Source organism: Poecilia latipinna, unplaced genomic scaffold (assembly GCF_001443285.1).
Source record: "Poecilia latipinna isolate Pla-1442-1.1 unplaced genomic scaffold, P_latipinna-1.0 Scaffold1829, whole genome shotgun sequence".
NCBI classification, from domain to species: Eukaryota; Metazoa; Chordata; class Actinopteri; order Cyprinodontiformes; family Poeciliidae; genus Poecilia; species Poecilia latipinna.
Genome location: NW_015114445.1, coordinates 97,930 through 117,926, shown reverse-complemented (window position 1 = coordinate 117,926; position 19,997 = coordinate 97,930). Strand labels below are relative to the sequence as shown.

At 41.8% G+C, this 19,997-nt stretch overlaps 1 protein-coding gene across 1 annotated transcript in view; it reads right to left on the bottom strand.

The window, feature by feature from the left end:
- Positions 1-6,239: 6,239 nt before the first annotated feature.
- Positions 6,240-19,997, bottom strand: part of mfsd8l2 (major facilitator superfamily domain containing 8-like 2) — a 21,689-nt gene continuing 7,931 nt past the window's right edge. Inside the window, exons 3-12 of the mRNA XM_015014573.1 lie at positions 19,562-19,747; positions 19,278-19,340; positions 18,586-18,705; positions 18,294-18,373; positions 17,655-17,916; positions 15,111-15,184; positions 12,215-12,428; positions 10,398-10,520; positions 10,086-10,216; positions 6,240-8,603 (exon numbers count right to left, since the gene is read on the bottom strand). Coding sequence (XP_014870059.1) covers positions 8,523-8,603; positions 10,086-10,216; positions 10,398-10,520; positions 12,215-12,428; positions 15,111-15,184; positions 17,655-17,916; positions 18,294-18,373; positions 18,586-18,705; positions 19,278-19,340; positions 19,562-19,747 — 1,334 coding nt within the window. The 3' untranslated portion in view covers positions 6,240-8,522. The remainder of the gene's footprint in view (positions 8,604-10,085; positions 10,217-10,397; positions 10,521-12,214; positions 12,429-15,110; positions 15,185-17,654; positions 17,917-18,293; positions 18,374-18,585; positions 18,706-19,277; positions 19,341-19,561; positions 19,748-19,997) is intronic.

Genomic DNA, 19,997 nt, shown 5'->3' with positions numbered 1-19,997 from the left:
TCCTGAGGCCGTCGCAGAAGAGCTGGATCTATATTGGAACGAAATTAAACTCACAAGCTGTTTACTAGAAGACTTTGTTTTTTGCAGGTAGCTGCGCTGCGTTTTATTCAGGCGTAAGAAAACAAAGGGGCACTAAACGCAAACGCACGCCACATTTTTCTGTATTTTTTTTTTTTTTTCGCAAAAACCTTTGAAAAATACCTTTTATTTTCCAACTAGTTGTGCACATAAAATCCACAAAGAACATGAGCAAATGTAAATGTGTTCTTGGGGGTATGAATACTTTTGTCAAAGCCAAACGCTTGATCTGAGGATGGTGTGTGAACGAGGGTAACGATGGCAGATAAGAGCAGACAAATCTGCTTAAAATAGCCGAGGACGCCGCAGTAATCTGCCAGGAGATCCAACGGACATTTGATGAATTGATTTCAAACAAATAATTTCATATTGCTTCCATGTCAATACTCCCCTTGATCACGATCCTCCGTGTGCGTGTGGCAGTGCTTTGCGGTCAGGCCTCGTCAGCCGTCATCTGAGTATTTTTAGTGCATTTGCTGACACCGGGGGGAAAAAAAATAAAAAAATTGCTCTGAACTGCATTGCAAACAGACAACAACAAAAAAATCTCATCTCAAAGTATTTGTGTGTCATTCCATTTATTCATGTTGGTATTAAAGGTAAATTGACAGACGGCATCTTCCTTCAAGCAGCCAAAGCCCCGCGGAGCCTCTCTGCCCAGCAGGATTATAAATGAGATAGGATTTAATATTGATCCTCGGCTGACCTCCTATGAAGTTCTCATCATTGGATAATATTCTCCACACACGCCGTTAATGAGCTCAGTGTGCTCCCGCAGCCCTGCGCACAGATAAACCTTGACCTCGACGCCGTCCGACAACAACCAGCAGAATTGGGCGTTTGCCTGGTTTTCTCCAGTCAGGGTTCCTTTGCGTGTTTCCAGGCAATATTCCGTACTGCGCCAGACTCGAATGTCTGGAGGTCTCAGGACTTTTTTTATTTTTGTCTTTTTTACCAAGATTTAAAGCAAAACTCCAAAAGTTCAACATGATTTTATAGCAGGACAGAAAAAAAACAAAACAAAAAGGAAGGAATGGACAGACAAGGAGTAGCTGCTCCTCGAAGGCGGAGCTAAGCCCAACCAGACGTTTTGTACAGCTGAATGTTTGTCAAAGGAGATTCAAGGATTTCTCAAACATGCATGAAAGAATAAAGGCAACACTCCAGGTATGTTTTCGATGTGGCACTAATATTATAACGTGATGTAAAGCTAAAAAATGTTGCTTTTATATAATACTGCCTCTTTAAACATGGAAAAATAAATATCTTTGTGCTCTATCTTAATTTCCACTTTTCTCCAGGCCTGAAAAACCCTTCAACCCGTCAACTTCCATCCATTTCCAGACTGCTTAGCTGTCTCATCCAGTCCTTCCCACCCCTCTCCTCTCCTCCATCATCTTTCTGCTGCCGTTCCTCAGTTCTCTGCCGAGCAACGCCACCTTCAAAGGGCCAGACCGTGAAATATCTGCTAATTTTTTACCTCGCACTGGAACGAAACGGGTTGATGAGCAAATTTGACCGTCAGCGCTCGGGCTCTCATGGTTCTCCTCCCGCTTCACGAGAATCAGGCCTGTCTTCACAAAGCAACAGCAGGTTCATAAGCAAGCCACACACCCAAATGAGCCCGATGATTATCTGCATACATTTCCAATGCTATTACAAGCGGCTCCAATCAGCGAGAGCGGCTGTCTTCAACTCAGAACATGCGCATGTCCCACAGGCATTAATTTCACCTACATATTAGTTCGGGGGTGGAAGCTTAGTGTGGGTGGACGCAATTGATTCAGTGCATCTGAGGCGACGCCAAGCCGCACGGAATCCAGAAGGGACGGCGATCGGGGGGCCTGCAGATGCTCCCCTCAAATGTGACTGTCACGTGCAATAAATCAAATAATTTCCCCGCCGCCAGCTAGTCCTGGTTTTTCTGATTCCGGAGCCACTTATGAGGAAGGGAACGTGCGAAAAATGGTGATTTGCACTCATCGATACTGTCCCCTCTCTGCTCCTGCTCCCCTGTCAGCTCATTAGTCGCCCATCTCGATATTGCTTCAAGGTGTGGATCCAAACTCTCATCTAATTATGCCTGAACACAGGCAAAACTGTGAATTAGATAAAGCAAAACTTTTGCATAATTAGTTGGAGAGAAAAAAAATATATATTCCTGCTTGGGTGTTAATCTCTCGCCTAAAGACAGAGAACTCAAGTAGGTAATGTCTGCAGTCACAGTAGGCCTTTCCAAAGGAAGGTGTTTCTCAAGAGACACAGCTGATTGGGCGAAATTAATGTCTGTCATTTTACTTTTTCTTTCTTAAGTTTTTTTTTTGTTACACTAATGGGGAGAGAAAAAAGGGGAAGACATACAGCAAGAGAACCAAGGACGGGACTCGAACTCGGGCCTGCTACGTCGAGTCGTCTCCTCTGAGTGCGGGAACGCAACGCCTCCATTTTTTTCTTTTTAAATATCACTAGCCTACTTCTCTGCCATATCAAACATTCATTTATGCGTTTAGTTTCACAATTTAACCCAAAGTATCAGAAGATGTGGAGGTTTAGCTACGCCTTCAGCACTTTGATATAATAACGGCAGGCATATTGTGTCAGCCAGTTTCCGTAACTTCTCCTTCTGCCTATCTGAACAGAGAACGTCCGGTTACATTTCAAAATAAGAGCATCAATATAAATCACACTGTTTTCATATTTCACGGTTTATAAGTTGGGAGAGTTAAACATCGATACCTTGCCATTACATTAAAAGTAAAATCTGATGATTTCTGTAAGTTCCTGAATGATTTCCGCTGCTGCAACTACTCAGTCAGTGTTTGCTCTTTTAGAAACACCCATTTCTCTGTCTGAAAAGAGCCTCCCCCCCCCTACCTCCCCACCCACCTCTGACAGAACTGGGCATGAGCCACACCCTGACAAAATCATCCACAGGTCGCATTCCCAAGTCAGCAAATGTGGGTAAAACTGTAAATCATTGACCTATTTAGTGCAACACCAAGGGCTGAGACTTTTTGAAAAATCTTTTGATGAACAGTCTTCTCTGGAGAAACAAAATCACACCCTGAATATCTGGAAAAAAAATATATATATATATATATATATATATATCTCCCTGGAGAATTAAAGCTCTTAATAAATTATTTGGAAGGACAAACCTTTCTACAGAAAATATAGTTAAAGAGGGGGAAGGAAAAAAAAGGAGAACCATGGAATGAATATAGCTGCGCTGCACTATTTCATCCCCCCTCCTTCACAACTAATAACTCATCTATCATCTCCAACCTATTAACAAGCAGCCTCAGTCCGGCTAATCCCATCAGGAAGAGGAGAGCCACTCGGCTGCTGCTAGCATAATTGTTACATATTGGCTCCAGTCGGACGCTGGTTTTCCCTTCAGAAGCGCAGACCTGTTATCTTTTGTCAGATGACATCGCCAATTTAGCTTTAAAGCGCGTCAATGCCAAAATAACAGCCTCTAAATGTATCCCTTGATACAAGCGGTTTGGTCTGCTGCATAAATTAGGAGATCTAATTTTTAAATGCAAGCGCTGAATACCAACATGACCCCACCTCGCATTTCATGTCAGCCGGCGCGGGTTCTTTCAGGTATAGAAACGCTGTGAAATTGCAGGCGGGCGTACACATTTAGGTGTGCTCATTGTCGTGGTTTCACATTACCATAAAAAGCAGATGCTTTTAGCCACCAGGAAACATTTAGTAGTTTCCTGTAAATTCCAGATGCATTTCGAATGCGCGGTATGTAATTACCCAATGCTGTCTCGCAGCGATGTGTCAAAGATGCACCAAATCTAAATTTCAGCTTTCAAAGCCGACGGCCGTCGATTGTGCCTTTCGTGTTTTTGTCACTCTGCGTGACATTCAAAGAATTTTGCTTCTGAGGAACTTTCTTTAGAATATCCAACATACTCTGTTTTTGTTTGGGGGGGGGGGGTTTCTAGGGTGCTAGACTCATAACCTTGAAACTTTGCCTGTGGGTGACTTGAGGACCCACAGGCAAGAAGTGGAGACCAGTATGAGGTAGGTTCTAAAATGAAGACAGGAAGTCTCTGAAAAAAACCCCAGAATGAATAGACATGAATGATTAATGAGGAATCGGTACGTCCAACAACAGCGGACGTAATCTTTACGAGTGCTGAAATGAATCCTTGAATGAATCGATTCAAAAGAATACTTGACGCAAATACGTCTGAGTCAATACGTCACCTATTACATATACCTGAACATTAAGTGGAGTGGTCGTGTTTTTTTTTCCCACTTGTTCTCAATTTTCAGTGAAAGGACAATCTGAGAAAAAAGAACATCAGTAGCCGGTCTACTAGTATTAGAGCATGCATCGTTCTTATTGGAAAAAAAAAAAACACAAGGTGTGATGCAGGTATATTGATTACTTGAGAAATTAAGAAATTATCAGATAGAATACTCAATTCCACTGAATATTACTAAAATATGAAATAGGTGCAGTCATATTTACAGAATTGCATTTACAATACATGACTACTCTTTGGTTTCATCATCAGGTAACTCAGAAACCCAAAATTATTAGCACTTGTTCAATCAAACAAGTGCTAATAATGTTGTCTAATGGTTCACAAATACACGTGGCTGTTCTTGGGTTTCCTTTTAATCATACTCAGAGGAAAGCTTGACATCAAACAAAGCTAATTTTCTGGTAAGTAGCGCTAATCAGCAGAAACACTCAAAATGATGAGCTTGTATTTCAAGAACTCCCTTAGAAACTGAAGCAGACGTCAGTGAACAAACAGGAAGTGCCAGTGGCTACTTGGTTAGCTCTGAAGCCCGATTTAAGCATGTTCTAACTGAGAGGTGGATATGCTAACAGCTGGACTCAGTGACAAGCTAACTACTGTTAGCGACACATGCTAACAGCAGGGTATTTCTTTAGTATGTTTCGTAAATCTTTTTAAACAAATCTTTTAACCAAGAGAGGTTGTTTGGTATAACATGTGACAGATTTAATGTGATACAAACTGACTAAAGTGTAGAAAACTAGCTTCAAACTAACGCCATCACTGCAGTGTGAACTAGCAGAAGCCTGATGAAGATCGATGAGAAATCTTCAAGTTCTCCACTCAGAATATGAAGTTTGTTTGCTATGTCACCGTTTTCCTTGTTTTTTATGCTTTTGAGTAAAAATTGAATGCACTATAAAACATGTTTCCTCAACCATACAATGGTGACTGATAGGAGGATTTTTCTTCCTGTTTTATTTTTTTTTGCTTCTTTATATAAACAATGCAAGCTGAAAAAATCCAGTCCTTTCTGTTCTCAAATCTACATCAGTACAGTTACATATGAACAAATTAGTATTTACTGAGGTGATGCAACCACTGAACTCAGTCAGGCCTCAGTGTTTTGTAACATTTTGACCAGACAATATTCCTCATCACAGTGAAATGTGTCCTGTGAAAATCCTATGTTTTGCTTCTATGTTAGAGACTTCCACCATGTTTCATTTTGACTTGTTCATACTCTGCTTTGGAAAGTATGCAAAGCAACTTTGCATACTTTGAGCTTCTAATATAGAGGCTCATATTCCTATGAGCTTCATAAACTTGTTTTGTTCATCAAACTGAACGTTTAGCGTTTCAGATGCTCTCTGGTCAGAAAATACCAAGACACAAATAGACCAGGAGCTTCTTCAACCTTCACTGTAAAAACTGAAAACATGTAATTGCTTCAGAAAAAAATTGATTCATTGAACTAACAAAGTGATGTGCGCAGTCAATAAAAGCTGCGAACCTGAAAATACACTTAGATTTTTCAAAATTGACCTAAAAAATATAACATATATATATCTATATATACAATACATTATTGTATAGCTTGCAGCGGTTGAATCTGACAAAATCACTGACAGTACATTAGAAACAAAGGGATCAAAAGTTTAATGAGATGTTCAGACAAAAAATAATTTAAAAGGCCTTGATTGGAAACCTGAGATGATACCTTGGACTGGACCGGAACATCCGTCCAACAAAGACAGTGACACTTCACAGTACAGAATACTTAGGTGAAGCACAAATTGTGCAGCAAAGCAGCAAAGCAGATATGTAGGGTAAAAAAAATAAAGATATTATACAATGGATGCTATTTTATTGATTTTCTTTTTTTTTTTTTATCTCACTAGAAACACTTAATCTGTTCAATTTTGCAGTAGGTTACGTGCTGTGTGGTGAGCTGCAGGCCTGTGTAGACTACAGTAATATAGTGTTTGCAAATCTGTTTCAACTTTTTTCAGATGGAAGAAATTTGTGGCTCTGACAAATCACCGGCTCTCCGAGGCTGCGCATTTTCTTTTCTTTAATCCAAACTGTATATAAAACCCTTATCTACTGAAGGTAAGATAGTAATGATTCATAACTTCTTTACAGAAACTATTTGAGACAATCCAAGCTTCCTCTTTTTGTAATTATCTGACCTATTCTTTCCAGCGTGCAGACCTTCATTCATCAGAACATTGTCATCATTTATAAAAAAAAAGGTTGAAAACCCGGTACAGTGTACAGAGCCTTTTATTTATCGTCTTGCTAATGGAATGTTGAACTGAAAGAAGAAACGTTCCTTCCAACAGAGGAGGAAACTGTAATTACTGCTCCGTATCTGCTTCATCGCAGTGGCAGTAACAGGTTCCACACTCTGCTCCACCAAAACATCCACTGCGTCCACTCTGCCTGGCTTCGCCGACTGATTCCCCACTACCCCCACCCTTTGCAAAGTCCCATCTCCATAGCGACGCACGCCTGTCCTTGGCTAACAGAAATAATTGGTTGCCCCTACATCAAATGGTTGTTCTGTGTATCTTTAAAATATTTTCACCGCCGCGGCTGCTGAGCTGGCTGGTTCGGTTCACGTGAAGCCACGAAGGCCCTCTGACTTCTTCGTTTATCTTCGTTTAACATGGAACACACCGCACGCCGCCTTTTTAATTCTCACAAAACGATGGTAAAACAGCAAATAAAAAGACAGCAGTGATGGGAGTTACTCAGCAGGTTTGTTAAGCACCTTAAGCTCCTGTCAGAGCACAGTGAGTAAAGCAGTTTTGTGTATTTTTCTCTAAATGCTATCTAGCTGTGCTTTTTTTTTATATATCCATAAATACCCAAATGAAAAATAAATCCTCGCAGATTAAAATGCAGGTTCACCGTAAACTGTTTTCGTTAGTGGAAAGGAGAGACGCGTCCTGGAAGACAGAGCTACTGTTCAAAGTGAGTCAAATTCTAGCCTGACCCGAATCTGTGCACTCTGTTATCTCCCTTAAAATGTCAAGCACCTCAATACGCTGATCAGGGCATAAAAGTACTTATATATATTATGTCCTTGAGTCCCAGAGATTAGAATTTCCATTTCGGGCAAAAAGAAAAAAAAAAAGAAGGCAAATATCACATGCTGAGCGAGGAAAACTGGAAAGGTTACTGAGCCTTATCTGCAATTATGCAAAAACACAGAGGCTGGCCGAACCAACACTCGTTTCTACAAAGAGAATCGACAATGCCTTGATGTTGCTTACAGCATTCCTCCCTCGTCTGCCGATGTGTAGCACGCAGCACATCCTAGAGGAGAACACAGGCAAGAACAGCTGACTGTACACTACTCACACCTTGTCAAATTGTAAATTATGAATGTATGTTATTAAAATTTAATTTGTTCCTTTTAGTTAAAAGGATAGAATTGGCAATTTAGCAAGTATATTTTATTGTATTGTTTTTTTCTTAACTCCATGAGTGTGTCATTTGTGCAAGCCGAACAGGAAGGAATCCAGATAACAACATGGTGTAATTACATCCAAGTCTGTGTGTGTGTGCGTGTGTGTGTATATGTGTGTCACTTTTTTCCTCTTTTCAGAAAAAAAAAAGAAAGGTACCAATAAATCTGTGAAGAATCACTGTCTTTGACCCTCTTCTCCTGTCAGGTTTCTTGACACGAAGCTGCTAAGATGTTGACAACTCCACTTTCTGCACTCATTGTGTCAGCCGTTTCATTTTCAGAGAGAGCTTTCCTCTTCACAGGGGGAAGAATAAACCACATTTCTGATACACGGGTCGCACAGGAAAGGAAAAGACAAAAAAAAAAACAGCTTTTTTTTCCTACTTATACATGGGAGTATAAATAGTTCTCCTTAAAAATAATAGCTTTCATCTACAATTATGCCTGTAAGTACTCAACGTGAGAGCAATGGTGCCCCCTTGTGTAAAATGTAATTAATTATCTGGTAGTAATATGAATAATGCGGTTCATCCCTAATGCAGGCTGATGATGGTGGAGACGGTGTGCAAAGCTTTTTGATAATCTTTATTCCGCGCTCATACGCTTTCCTCTTCAGGAAACTTGGATTTATTCTCTCTGAAGTGAAGGGCGTCCCCCTCCTCCCCCCGGTCCGTCTCGGCCCGCTCCTCTCCCCTCTACTCTCCGCTGTCAGCGCTCTGGGCACACTGCACCACCCTCGGCTCGGCCAGCCGCTCGTAGGACAGGACTGTCATAACCTGCAGACACATACAGCGGCATGTGGCTACGGAGAACGGAGGTCTTTGAGTAAAAACGTGTGGGCTATTAATGACATGCTGAGCAAAGGATTTTCCTTTAAAAAAAAAAAAACCTAGCGGTAACTGCTTTTTAACTCATTGGGTCGCAGCATTATCCCGACGTAGACAAAGTGCTATTGATCAAGACAATTAGCTATTAATCACAGCAGGCCGGTTAAAGGCCCAATGAAAGGGATGTTTAAGTTTAAACACTGAAAAAACAGAAGGATTTAAGGTTTGGAGGAGAAGCAGACAATGCAGTGACCCCAAAAACCAGGTTTCCCCAAGAGACCGTGTTTAGTCTACAGGCCATAATCTAAGACATAATCTAAGAACACCTGACACCTTGCAGCTCGTTGAAAACGTCATCATTCACTGTTTAGAAACCGTAATATGAAGTTAAGACTAAGATTATGCACACCCACGCCCTCACAGGATTAGATTTTAACATTCATTTCTTTCCTTGGCGTCACCCTGCAGCAGCTGAAGTCCTAATGTCCTGAGACTTTTAGAAGCATCTCTTCTCCACTTCACCGAAATCAAATGAATGGGTTGTTGGCAGGTCTCTACAGAACTGAAAGACTTGTTCATGAAGGACCTCAATCATTTGACTAAAATGTGTCGTGAAAGAGATGAGAAGTTGAAGGACAGCAGCTCTTGAGGTTTGAAGTTGGTCACCACTGGTTTAAAGCTAAATCTACAAGGGGAATGAACAAATCTGGTCTTAACTGTAGAAATGAAGGTGATAATGTTGAATACATTTTAATACCAAATGTTTTATGTAGAGGTTGAACTCCACCTTATCTACACTGTGCACAAAACAAGACACAGTCAATGAGACATTGTAATGGGTGCATCTACAGTGGGGAGCTAACATTGAGAAGTAGCTTGTTTTACTAAAGGTGTAATGAGATCTTGGGCTACGAGCTCTCGTAACATTAAACCTCTATGATATTTCTAGTTAAATGAAGCCTGTATAATGAAAAACACTCCAGTGTTGTCAGTATTTCACTTTGTCTGCTAAAATGAGGTTAGCTTTTGTTTTGAGTCCCGAAAATGTGGTTGTGTGCTTCAGGCTTGATGACCAGGTGTATCTTTACATACAGAGGCCCATAAAGGTCAACAAAATGCAAAGCCAAAACACAACAACCAAAACCTGAAAGATGCAGAATTATGTGTTTTCCAGACACATAGTGCCATTTTATAGCACAATCAAGATACTGTTACATTTACTTGTAATGAAAATGCTGTAAAAGAAATTTGACACTGAGGGACAAGGGTGTTCAGAAAATGGATGGATGGATGGAAGTTAACGCCTTAAAATTGGGACTCTAGCTCTTTAAAAACTGCTCTTTCTGAAACTCCGCCTACAGGAAGTCATCACAACATCGCTCTGTTTAAGGACGATTTCAGCAGTCAGTGAAAAGCTCCGGCTCTACTTACTGTGATCATGACGAGCAGAGCCAGCATCATGCCCAGCATTATGTACAAGTTATTGGTCAATCCTCCGGCCCACAAAGGACCCAAGATGGTAGCCAGGCCTCCGACGGAGCGCCGGACCCCTTGGCTGAACCCTTTTAGAGAAGCAAAACAAAAATATTTCATTTTTATTTCACTTGTGCCAATATTAAAATATGGCTTTGACATACCATATTTGCAAGTTTTTTTTTATTTTTATTTTATTTATTTTTACAATCCTATGTGCACAGCAACGATCTGTTGTTTGCGCATCTTGACAACATAACATGAGCACACCTTGAGTTTTCTCAGCAGTGACTTTGGAGAAGAGCGACACCTGAGACACAGCCACGAATGGAAGCCCCAGCAGCTGCAGGAAAACTCCCACTATGAAGGCTGAAAGCTGCCACTCAAATCCACCTGGAAGGCAGGGGAGATATGGAGAAATAAAATCGATAGATATAAGTTCTGTACAAATTTTTTTCAGGTTTTTATAGAACAGATTTGCTTGTTTTGGCTTTTCAGCTCAGTGTCAACAGACTGAGCAGAGCGACTGGTTGCGTTTCCATTACAAATGTGCACAAAGCAAAGTGCTGTCTATATTCCGCAAATGTTGAAAAAACACAATCGCAATTGTGGTGTTTCATTAAATAAGAAACACATTTAAAATCACACAGATAAGTCATTCAAAACTTGCTGCGCCATCATCCTCCTACCACTTCCTTTGTCATTTTTGGCAGTAGTAACATCCGGCTGTTGATCATGTGACTCGTGTCACACTTGCGTCAATGTTTCCATTTGAGTTTTGCGAAATGCACAAATACAAGATATTTTTATTGAAAAATGTGTTTGTTTTTTTTAAATTGTCGTGTTTCCATGAAGCAAATTTATTTTCATTATTTCAATTTGCGTAATTTTATGGCTAATGAGCGTTTCCAGCTATATTGCATTTTGCGAAACTACAATGGAAACTACAACACATTTTCTTGGATCACACAAATCACACCGTGTCACGAGTTTCGTTTCTCATTGAAACGTTTTGAATCCATAGCTCTTCTGTAAAATCGGCTTGCATAAGTCCAAATAGGCGGGGCTTGTCGCGCCAATGCCTGAATAAAACGCTGACGTCTCCTCTGATGGCTGATGGATGATGAGGCCCGCGGCTAAATTATGGATATATCTCAAGTAACTGTTTACACCTGTCACTGAAATGTTTTTTCATGACGTAACGCGTGAACAAGTTTGTTCACATGTGATTTCATCTTGACTTCTTATTTAATGTTAACACTGCAATTGCAAAGCTGTGTTTTGTGGACGTTGGTGGAATACAGACAAAAATCTGGGCACATTTGTGGTGGAAACGCAGCTGGTGGATCTCGGTTTCCCCCTCTCCCTCCACTGGTTTCTAGGTTCTCCTCCATAAACGGCCTGGCTCCTCCACAGAAAGCTCTTGTCTGCAAAATAAAACCTCTGCCAAGCTGGCAGCCAGTCCGTTTCTGCTCTGTGCTGCCTTGCATCATGCACATGTTAGTGGGATTCTGTGCCCACTCGAACGGTTGGATGTTCCTGTTCAACTTGAACGTCTATAATCTTACGATGAAAAGGCAGTTTTGCAAATTAAGCCGCTCCCTCAGAGGACCGAGTCTGGAGATGCTTTTTTTTTTTTGCTCAGGTATCTGTCATAAGTTTGACGCCATTGTTTGTTTAAGTGGAACTGAAACAAATACAGAACAAATGTAGGCTACGCTCTAACAAATAGCCTCCCCCCCATTTAATTAGATTACTGTAATCCTGTTAAATGTACCCAGGCTGCACCCGGTTCCAGCACCTGTCACTGTTAATCAGAGCGATAAACGTGACGAGCTGCAACAGACGCAGGCCAACATGAGCACACAGGATCCGGCCTGCCTGCGTGAGCTCCTGCTGGCCCACCAGAGCCTGAATGATATCATTTAAAGAGCTCATTCATTTCATCTGCCGGGTGACCCAGTTCCACTCCGCTGTACGCTCCCGCACACCAACACCGGTCAGACAAAGACGACTTGGCTCTGAGCCTTGAGTCTCCGTGCGTGCTCGTCGGGTGTGTCTGCGTGTTTTCACGGGCAGGTCAGCACCTCGGGGCTTGCAGAGGAAAACGAGGCACCAGATACAGGCGGTGCAGCAGATGACCAGGCCCACGGCCAGCACCACGCGGTCCGCAACCTTGCTGCTCAGCCAGCGCACGAAGAAGAAGCCCACGATGACCTCCACCCCACACAGGCTGTACATCAGGCTGTTGCCCAGCTCGCCGAAGCTGAAGTAGCGCTGCGTCAGAGGGGTCACCATGGTCTGGAGAGGGAGGGGAGGTAAAGACAGACAGACAGGTTAGATTTGATAGAATTCGAGGTAAAAGGAAAATTACTTATAACAGGATTGCAAAACATCATTGTACAGAGAAAGCGCACCTACGGAGCCCGTCTGGTGAAATGGGAGGAAAAAAAATAAATTCATGCCCACGTCTTAATATCTCATGGCCACGACTTCATAACGACTTGTTTAATTCGTGAGCACAGCTTAATATCTAATGGGGACTACTTATTTATTTCATGGGAACGACTTAATGATTACAAGTTGTGGCCATGAAATATTAAGTCGTGGCCACAAGTCTTTTCCTATCTTTAAAATAAACCATGTATGTCACTCAGTTTCATAAGGTGCTACAAGAAAAAAAAACAAACAAAAAAAAAAACTAAATAAAATTGGATTAAGTACAGTTTCAAATGAAATTCTAAAATTAAGATATAGAACCAGAAACTTTGAGGGAAAAACCAGGCTGACGGGAAACTCGAGTGGAGTACGTGTGTTTGGAAACCTTTTCAAGTTTAGTTAAATATAATCAAAAGAAGTCCAGAGTAGAGTTCAACGCGTCGTGTGAAGAGAACTCACTGTACTGTGACTAAATAACTGTTTGGCCTCCTGAGAGCCACTAATCTGAGAGACAAATAAAAAATTGGTTTCATTATGTGGGCAGTAAAGACAGAACCCTGTTCAATGGAATAAGGTCGTGTGGTGTAATGAGTTTCAGAGTGATGCGCACATTAAGAGAAGAAATGATGGGCTTATCCTTGCGAGTGGGCAACATAATGATCTGGAGCTACTGTAAATGGTCAGCTTTGGACTCAAATGTTTGGTGTCAACATTAACATCAGCTGACTTTCAGGTTTCATGTAGTCGGATTTCTACTTTTCCAAAGGGAAGCAGGATGTTTGACAATGGGAGTCCTGGGCCTACTGGGGCTGAGACTGGGAAAGACTGGGAAAGACTGGTTCAGGCGTCATGAAGGTATCATTTTCACACATGGATTGGTCTCCGCAGAGCCCCGACCTGAACGCTATTGAAAATCTTTAGGATGTGCTCCGGAGGACTTTACCCAGCAGTCTGAGCGTCCCGTCATCAGCCCACAATCTCGGTGAGAAATCGATGCAAGTCCAAAAGGATACAAATGACTTTGGGTACCTTGAGCTAATTAAAGACAATTACACAGGAAGCATGTGGCACATGCTGTTGACTGCTTCCCCGATCACAGAATTGTTTTTTTTTTTTTCTGTTTGCTTTTTCTCAAACAATTTTAAGGGTTTCACGTCACCAAACAAATTTTACAGTTTTTCTCTGTCGCTTTGGTGAATTTCTCGAATCATTTTAGACATTTGCAAAACAGAGTAAGTGCGTTTCTCAAAACTATTCATATAAACAGCAAAACACCACAGATTGCCTGCAAAAGCCACAGTTCATCTCTCAAAAGTAAATATCTGTGTCATTGAACGCATATTTACTTACAGTCAAACTGATTAGTCCTGTTGCCAATATAACAGTGTACTCTGGAGGGATGATCTGTTGTAAACTATGACTAAAGTTTTGATGACAAGAACTGTTGTAATTATGAGAGATCAATGGCAAGAGACTGTAATTTGTTGATGAGTTTCTTATACTTTTCCATCTCCATGATGAGAAAAACTCCCGTCTGGAGTTAAGGAATGAGGAGGAGTAGGGTGAGAGGAACTCCATTAGTGTCTCGTTGTGGATCACAAAACCATAATGTGATGATGTTGGATTGATGGAAACTGGCAGATGTGCTCAGCCTCTTCTCTTTTACCTTCTAACTCCTCTTCCTCTTCTCTCTGGGTGCTGACCCCATCCAAGTCCTCGTCCTTCCATTGTCAAAAGTGTAACACTGTGTTTTTCTCTGGCTGTATACACTACATACTTGCCAACTGATGGTTCAAGAGATGTACCTTTGAGATTTTTCAGAAAACCGGTTGATCATTTGTTGATCTAATCTAACACGTTTACCCATGTTGACGAAAACCTAAATTCACCAAGCAGTAATTTACCAATTCAGGACAGATTGAGAAAAATAAAAAGTTGAATGAAAATAAATTAAAATGTGATTGACATATTATGACAACCTGTTGAAGCATTTTGCATGTTCAGACTTATACGATGAATTTACTTTGGACATCGAGTCTATTCAGCAGAGACCCCTATAGTACATTTTGATCAATGTGACATAAGAAATTGAAAAGGCAGAGGATTGTACATAATCGCGTGCATGACCGTACATTTGCCTCTTGCTCACAGAAATGAGAAACTGCTTTTTGTTTTAAGTATTGAACAAATAGTTTTGAGGATTTCTTTTCTGTTCTGAGAAATGCACCAAAAAGAAAAACTGTAAAAATGCTTTTTATGATCCGAAACATTTAGGTGCAAGATGAACAAAAATCCACAACAGAATATATCTGTAAAGGAGCAAAAACACTTTTTAGCACCGTTCACCCCAATTCACCCTAACATTGAGAAAAGGTTACTTGATTTTTACTTTGTGTTTATTTCATCAAGAATCTATAAAAACAAAATTGTTTAGGTGTCTTGAGTTTTTCCATGGAGGGATTCGCTGCTGCTCTAGCCCCGAGTAAAAAAATGAGCAGAATGTTTGCAAGCTTTGGCTGATAGATCGAAATGGTTGCTCCTCACCTCCAGCGCTGTCTGGTTGAATAGAGTGATGAACTGAGCCGTAAGGAGAACAACCACTTCTTCTCTCAGGAACTCTGTAATGTGGAAGACAGAAAAATCAACGAGAAAATCAGCAAACAAGTTCGACTGAAAAAGCTCTCGACTGGCACGCGATGCGGAGATAAAGTTCAGTGCGGAGAGAAAACTGGAGAGCCTCGCCCAAGCTTCTTCTGCGTTAAGACAAGTGTGAATTGGAGTTTTTCCTCTTGTGAGAACGAGCGATAAATAGATCTTAGTCAATTCCATGTCTTGGTTCCATCTTTTCCTGGAACAGAAGCTCCCGTATGGACGGAGCGGGGTTGGAAAACGAGCTGGGCTCGCAGCTAAATTTGGATGTTCTCACCAGATGGCTGGAGAAAAGCCTCCACGTTACAGCGAGTGGTCCGCTCTGGTTCAGATGTCTTTGTTCTCTCCTCTGTTGTTTACTGGAGTTCAGCTTTTGTAATTCGCTCTTTTACAGTGTGTGTGTATGTATACTGTCTTAAAGCAGCTGCTGATACGCAAATACGAGCCAGAACAGGTTCAAATGTTGACTACAGATTTTCTCGATATGTTACTCAGAGGATTGAATGGTTCCTACACATTTCACATGTCGAAAGGTCAGAAGCTTCCACTGTCAGACATCCAGAGTGGTGATCCTGATTTGTTCCTTCCATTCACAGATAAGATAAGATAAGATAAGATAAGATAAGATAAGATAAGATAAGATAAGATGAACAACAAATAAAACTGGATGAATGGACCTTCATTAGCCTGATGTGTGTTTATGTGAGTATTTATATGTTATAATGATCCTAATGTGTATTAGAGAACATCTACAATAAATTCAAACTTTTTCACTCAGTTCTTCCTTTAATAATCGTTGTAACGTTTCTCACTGGATCAATAAGTGTTGAGGATGTTCTCAGAAAATAACCAAAATGCTGCAGTTTTCTGTAAATGCACAGGGAGGTTGATCCAGTTCTAAGCAAATGAAACTGTAAAGGCTACAAGCAAACTATTAAAAAACACCAGAGCAGTTCAAAAGCGAAAAAGTAAAAAAGGAAAAAATAAAGAGAAAAAAATCACAGTGATTGGCCCCTGACAGAGATGGGACTTAATGAAAGAAAACATATGCTCTGCCACATTTTCAAAGGTTCTCCACAGCTATAGATGAAAACAAAAAAAAAAAGTCCAGGAGAATCAATAATTCAAGGGAGCGAATACCAGACACACTGTAACAGCTAAACAGAGCGGGGTTTCTAGTATGGCAGATTCTCTTCAGAACAAACAGGAATCGATGGGAACTCTGGCCACTTTACCAATTCTGTCTCCATTTCAGCCACGAGTCAACCACAGCAGGCCAGTCAATAAACAAGGAGGTCTGCAAGCCTTCTCTTTGCCTCAACTTCAAAGAGTGAGAAGATCGATAAGAGGGTTTGAGACACACACACACACACACACACACACACACACACACACACATGCACGCAGTCATTTACAACTATCCTTACTGGGACACCGTACTGACTTTCATCAGCAGTAGCAGCCTGACCCTAAACCTCTCTCCAAACACTCAGACTGACGATGAGATGTTTTCTAGAGTAGTCACCCATTCAGTCCTTAAGGGAGATTACACCAATATGAGGAGAGTAAAAATGGCTCCTTGAATTACACATCCCTGGTCTAGAGAAAACCTGAATATTGGGGCAATCGTTTCCAACTAGTAAAAGTCAACACATCCTACTTAGTTAGCTAGTTCTACCATTGCTTCCTGTTCTTGCAGTATGCAAGTATGCTGTTCCCAAATGTGTCCAGTCAGCGCCCACTGATCAGCGTTGCCAGGTTTAGTGAAAGGCAAGCAGAAAACAAGGAATGAATCATGTGGCGGGTAAAAATATCCCTCCTCAATTCTTTAAGCACACGTGTAACAGCCAGTAATGGAAGATGCATTCAGGTCCTTGGAAGCGGTGGAGTCACAAAGTGAAACGTAAACGAAAAAAAGTGAAGACAGAGAAAACAGGTCCTCACTTTCCACAAATGACCTGCTTTTGTTGGTAAATATTGTGAAACTGGTCCTCTGTATGTGGTATATACCAGTACACACACACACACACACACACACACACACACACACACACACACACACACACACACACACAACAGTTCAGAGTGCAGCAAAAGATAATCAATGATGACAGCCAATCACCCCTCGTCTTGTATGTATCATTACTATGAGGCTAATGCAGTAGGACGCCTAACATCATTTATATGTATTTTCTGCTTATACAAACACATATACACAAAAGTCCTGTCAATACAAGAGAATCTGATTTGATACGCTGCGCAAAATCCATCTGAGCAGAGAAAGTCAATGTAACTCTGTGTGCATCTTTGTGTGACTGCAAGAAAGTCAATAAAGCAGATTCAGAACTTGTGCATCAGCTGTGACACCTCTTCCTACACGAAGCCTCCGATAGCCTGGAGGAAAGTTGACAGTCAGTCTGAGGCGAGCCATTCGCTCACCGTTGCTGACGCTGAAGTTTTTAAAGGGGTTTGAGGTTTCGTGGGCTCTCTGCGACGTGGACGAAGTCTCCGATTGGTCGGAGTCGACGGCTCTGTAGGTACGCGTCTCCTCCTCGTCTGAACCCATCAGGGGCGCCTCCTCTTCCTCCTCTTGTTTCATCTCCAACACGACGACTCCCCCCTGCGAGCTTATGGGCGGTACGTCCCAGTACCCAGCCAGGACGACGAACTGAAGCAGCGTCCACAGCAGACACATGAAGATCTGAAAAAGACAAACATCTGAATCCTAGATGTCTGAAACATCACGACGCGAAATCAGCTTCAAATTATGTGGAAAATTGAAGCAAGCGTTGAGGGAGGGGCCTCTACATTTCATCTTGGCTGAATCGGTGCAACAGGTGTTTCATTAAGGAACGGTGGGATGGAAACAGACAGACACGGGTTGTTACAAGCCCGAGCTCTGCCGCATATTGTTTTATTTCTATTGTTGAGAAAATAAAGCAGAAGAGGGGGAGGGGGGAGGGGGGGCGGTGGGATCCATAAGAGTTCAGAATGCAGAGCAACTATTTCTACGGCTCGTTTCTGTATTCATGAGCCTTTCAGAGAACCTCAGATTACTGATTGTGTGGATGCGGTTACCCCAGGAGACGTGTACTTGTTCACAACAAAGGGCCCCAGTTTGAAATCACACAGCCGCAGGAACAAGTTGAACGCCGGCCCTGGAGAGACGGGAGGAAGAGCTTTAAAGATGAGACAAACGGAGGACGTGCACAAGACACTAGCCGTACACCCAGGTGATTTTATTGAATGGCCTCTTCTCCTCGCAGATCACACCGCACATCAAAGCCAAAAGATCCTTCCTGGTGTCTTATGTTTCACCGGAATACAGAGCAGAGTGCGGAGAGGTGGGAGAGGGAGGAAAGGAACTGACCGATGAGAAGGCCGGCCTGACGACAGGCCATGATGGCGGCGAAGATACCGGCGCGCTCCTGTGGCAGAGTGCTCCGGGTTAGGAAGCCAAAGATGGAGGAGCCTGCTCCTGCACCCACACCTGAAAGAAAAACAGTGCATTTCTGTTCTGGAGCTTCGCCCTTGAAGGCTAGGTTCCACCCAGGTGTTTTTGGACAGCTGGATGGTTGCCATGGGAAATTTGAGGATTTCCCAAACATGCATTAAAGAGTCAAGGCAACACTTTTGATGAAGGAATAACATTATGACATAATAAAGAGAATGTACTTTTTTTTTTATCAAATGCTACCGATAGAAAAGTTTAACAAACTCAAACTTGATTTGTACAAAAATAGAGAGTGAATAATGTGTTTATTGTGAGGGCATTGATTTGTTCAGGTTTTCAGAAGTACTGGATCTAATTCCAGCACCCAAAAAGGTAAGAGGCAGCTAAGGTCTCCAACTCTTCTCCTCCTGAGGCAGATGTAGTTGGACTCTTGGAGGAAACCAGATGTAACGGAAAAAATGTTTTAACAACCTGCAAACTTCACACCAAACTGCCAACAACTCCAACCAAAAGACCTGGCACAGTTCAACTACGTCCTTGATGGTGAGTAATCCATGACTCACACACATGCCAATGTGAGTGTTTGTGTGTATTAGTGAGTATGTTACCTGCTACAAGCCGACTGCATAATAACAGCCACTTTGAATAGCCAATAAAATACATGAAGTTACCTGGGGACAAATGAAAAAGAACAACGCTAGTATTCAGGCTCTGCAATGACAGCAAAGGCTTCACTTAGAAAGTATAACTCTGGGTGTATGTTTAGCTTGAGTCTTTGCTGATATTATAGAACCAGATTTTTTTATTTTAAGTATCACGTAACCTCCTTTTGAAGGGAGATGACATGTCAAGATCTCATAACGCAGCATTCAGTGAAAAGTAAAACTCTCACCAGCGATTTCAAAGAGGTTGGAGAACAGGATGATGGATTTGGTAGCTTTACTTCGATCCGACCAGACTCCAAAAAGAGGACCCGTGAGCAGCGCACTCAGGCTGAAGGCAGACAGGCCCAAACCCAGGAAGTAAGGTGGAGCCTCCAGAATCTGCAGATACCTCCATATTGTGGGTAGAATGACGGCTGGGACCGCAGCAGAGGAACAGGAGGAGAAGAGTTCTTACAGATGAAATTGGTGCAAAAATACTGATACTGCTTGACCTGTTTTACATTCTTTGTTGGGATTTTTTTGTGACAAATCAACACAAAGTGGTCCAGGGAAGGTAAAATGGAAAAAAAGAGCACATGGTTTCTAAAAAAACAAAACAATTCATGCCCTTCCCCTTTGGTTACAGACACTCCACTTACCAAAGAAACTTGATGAAAAAAAGTT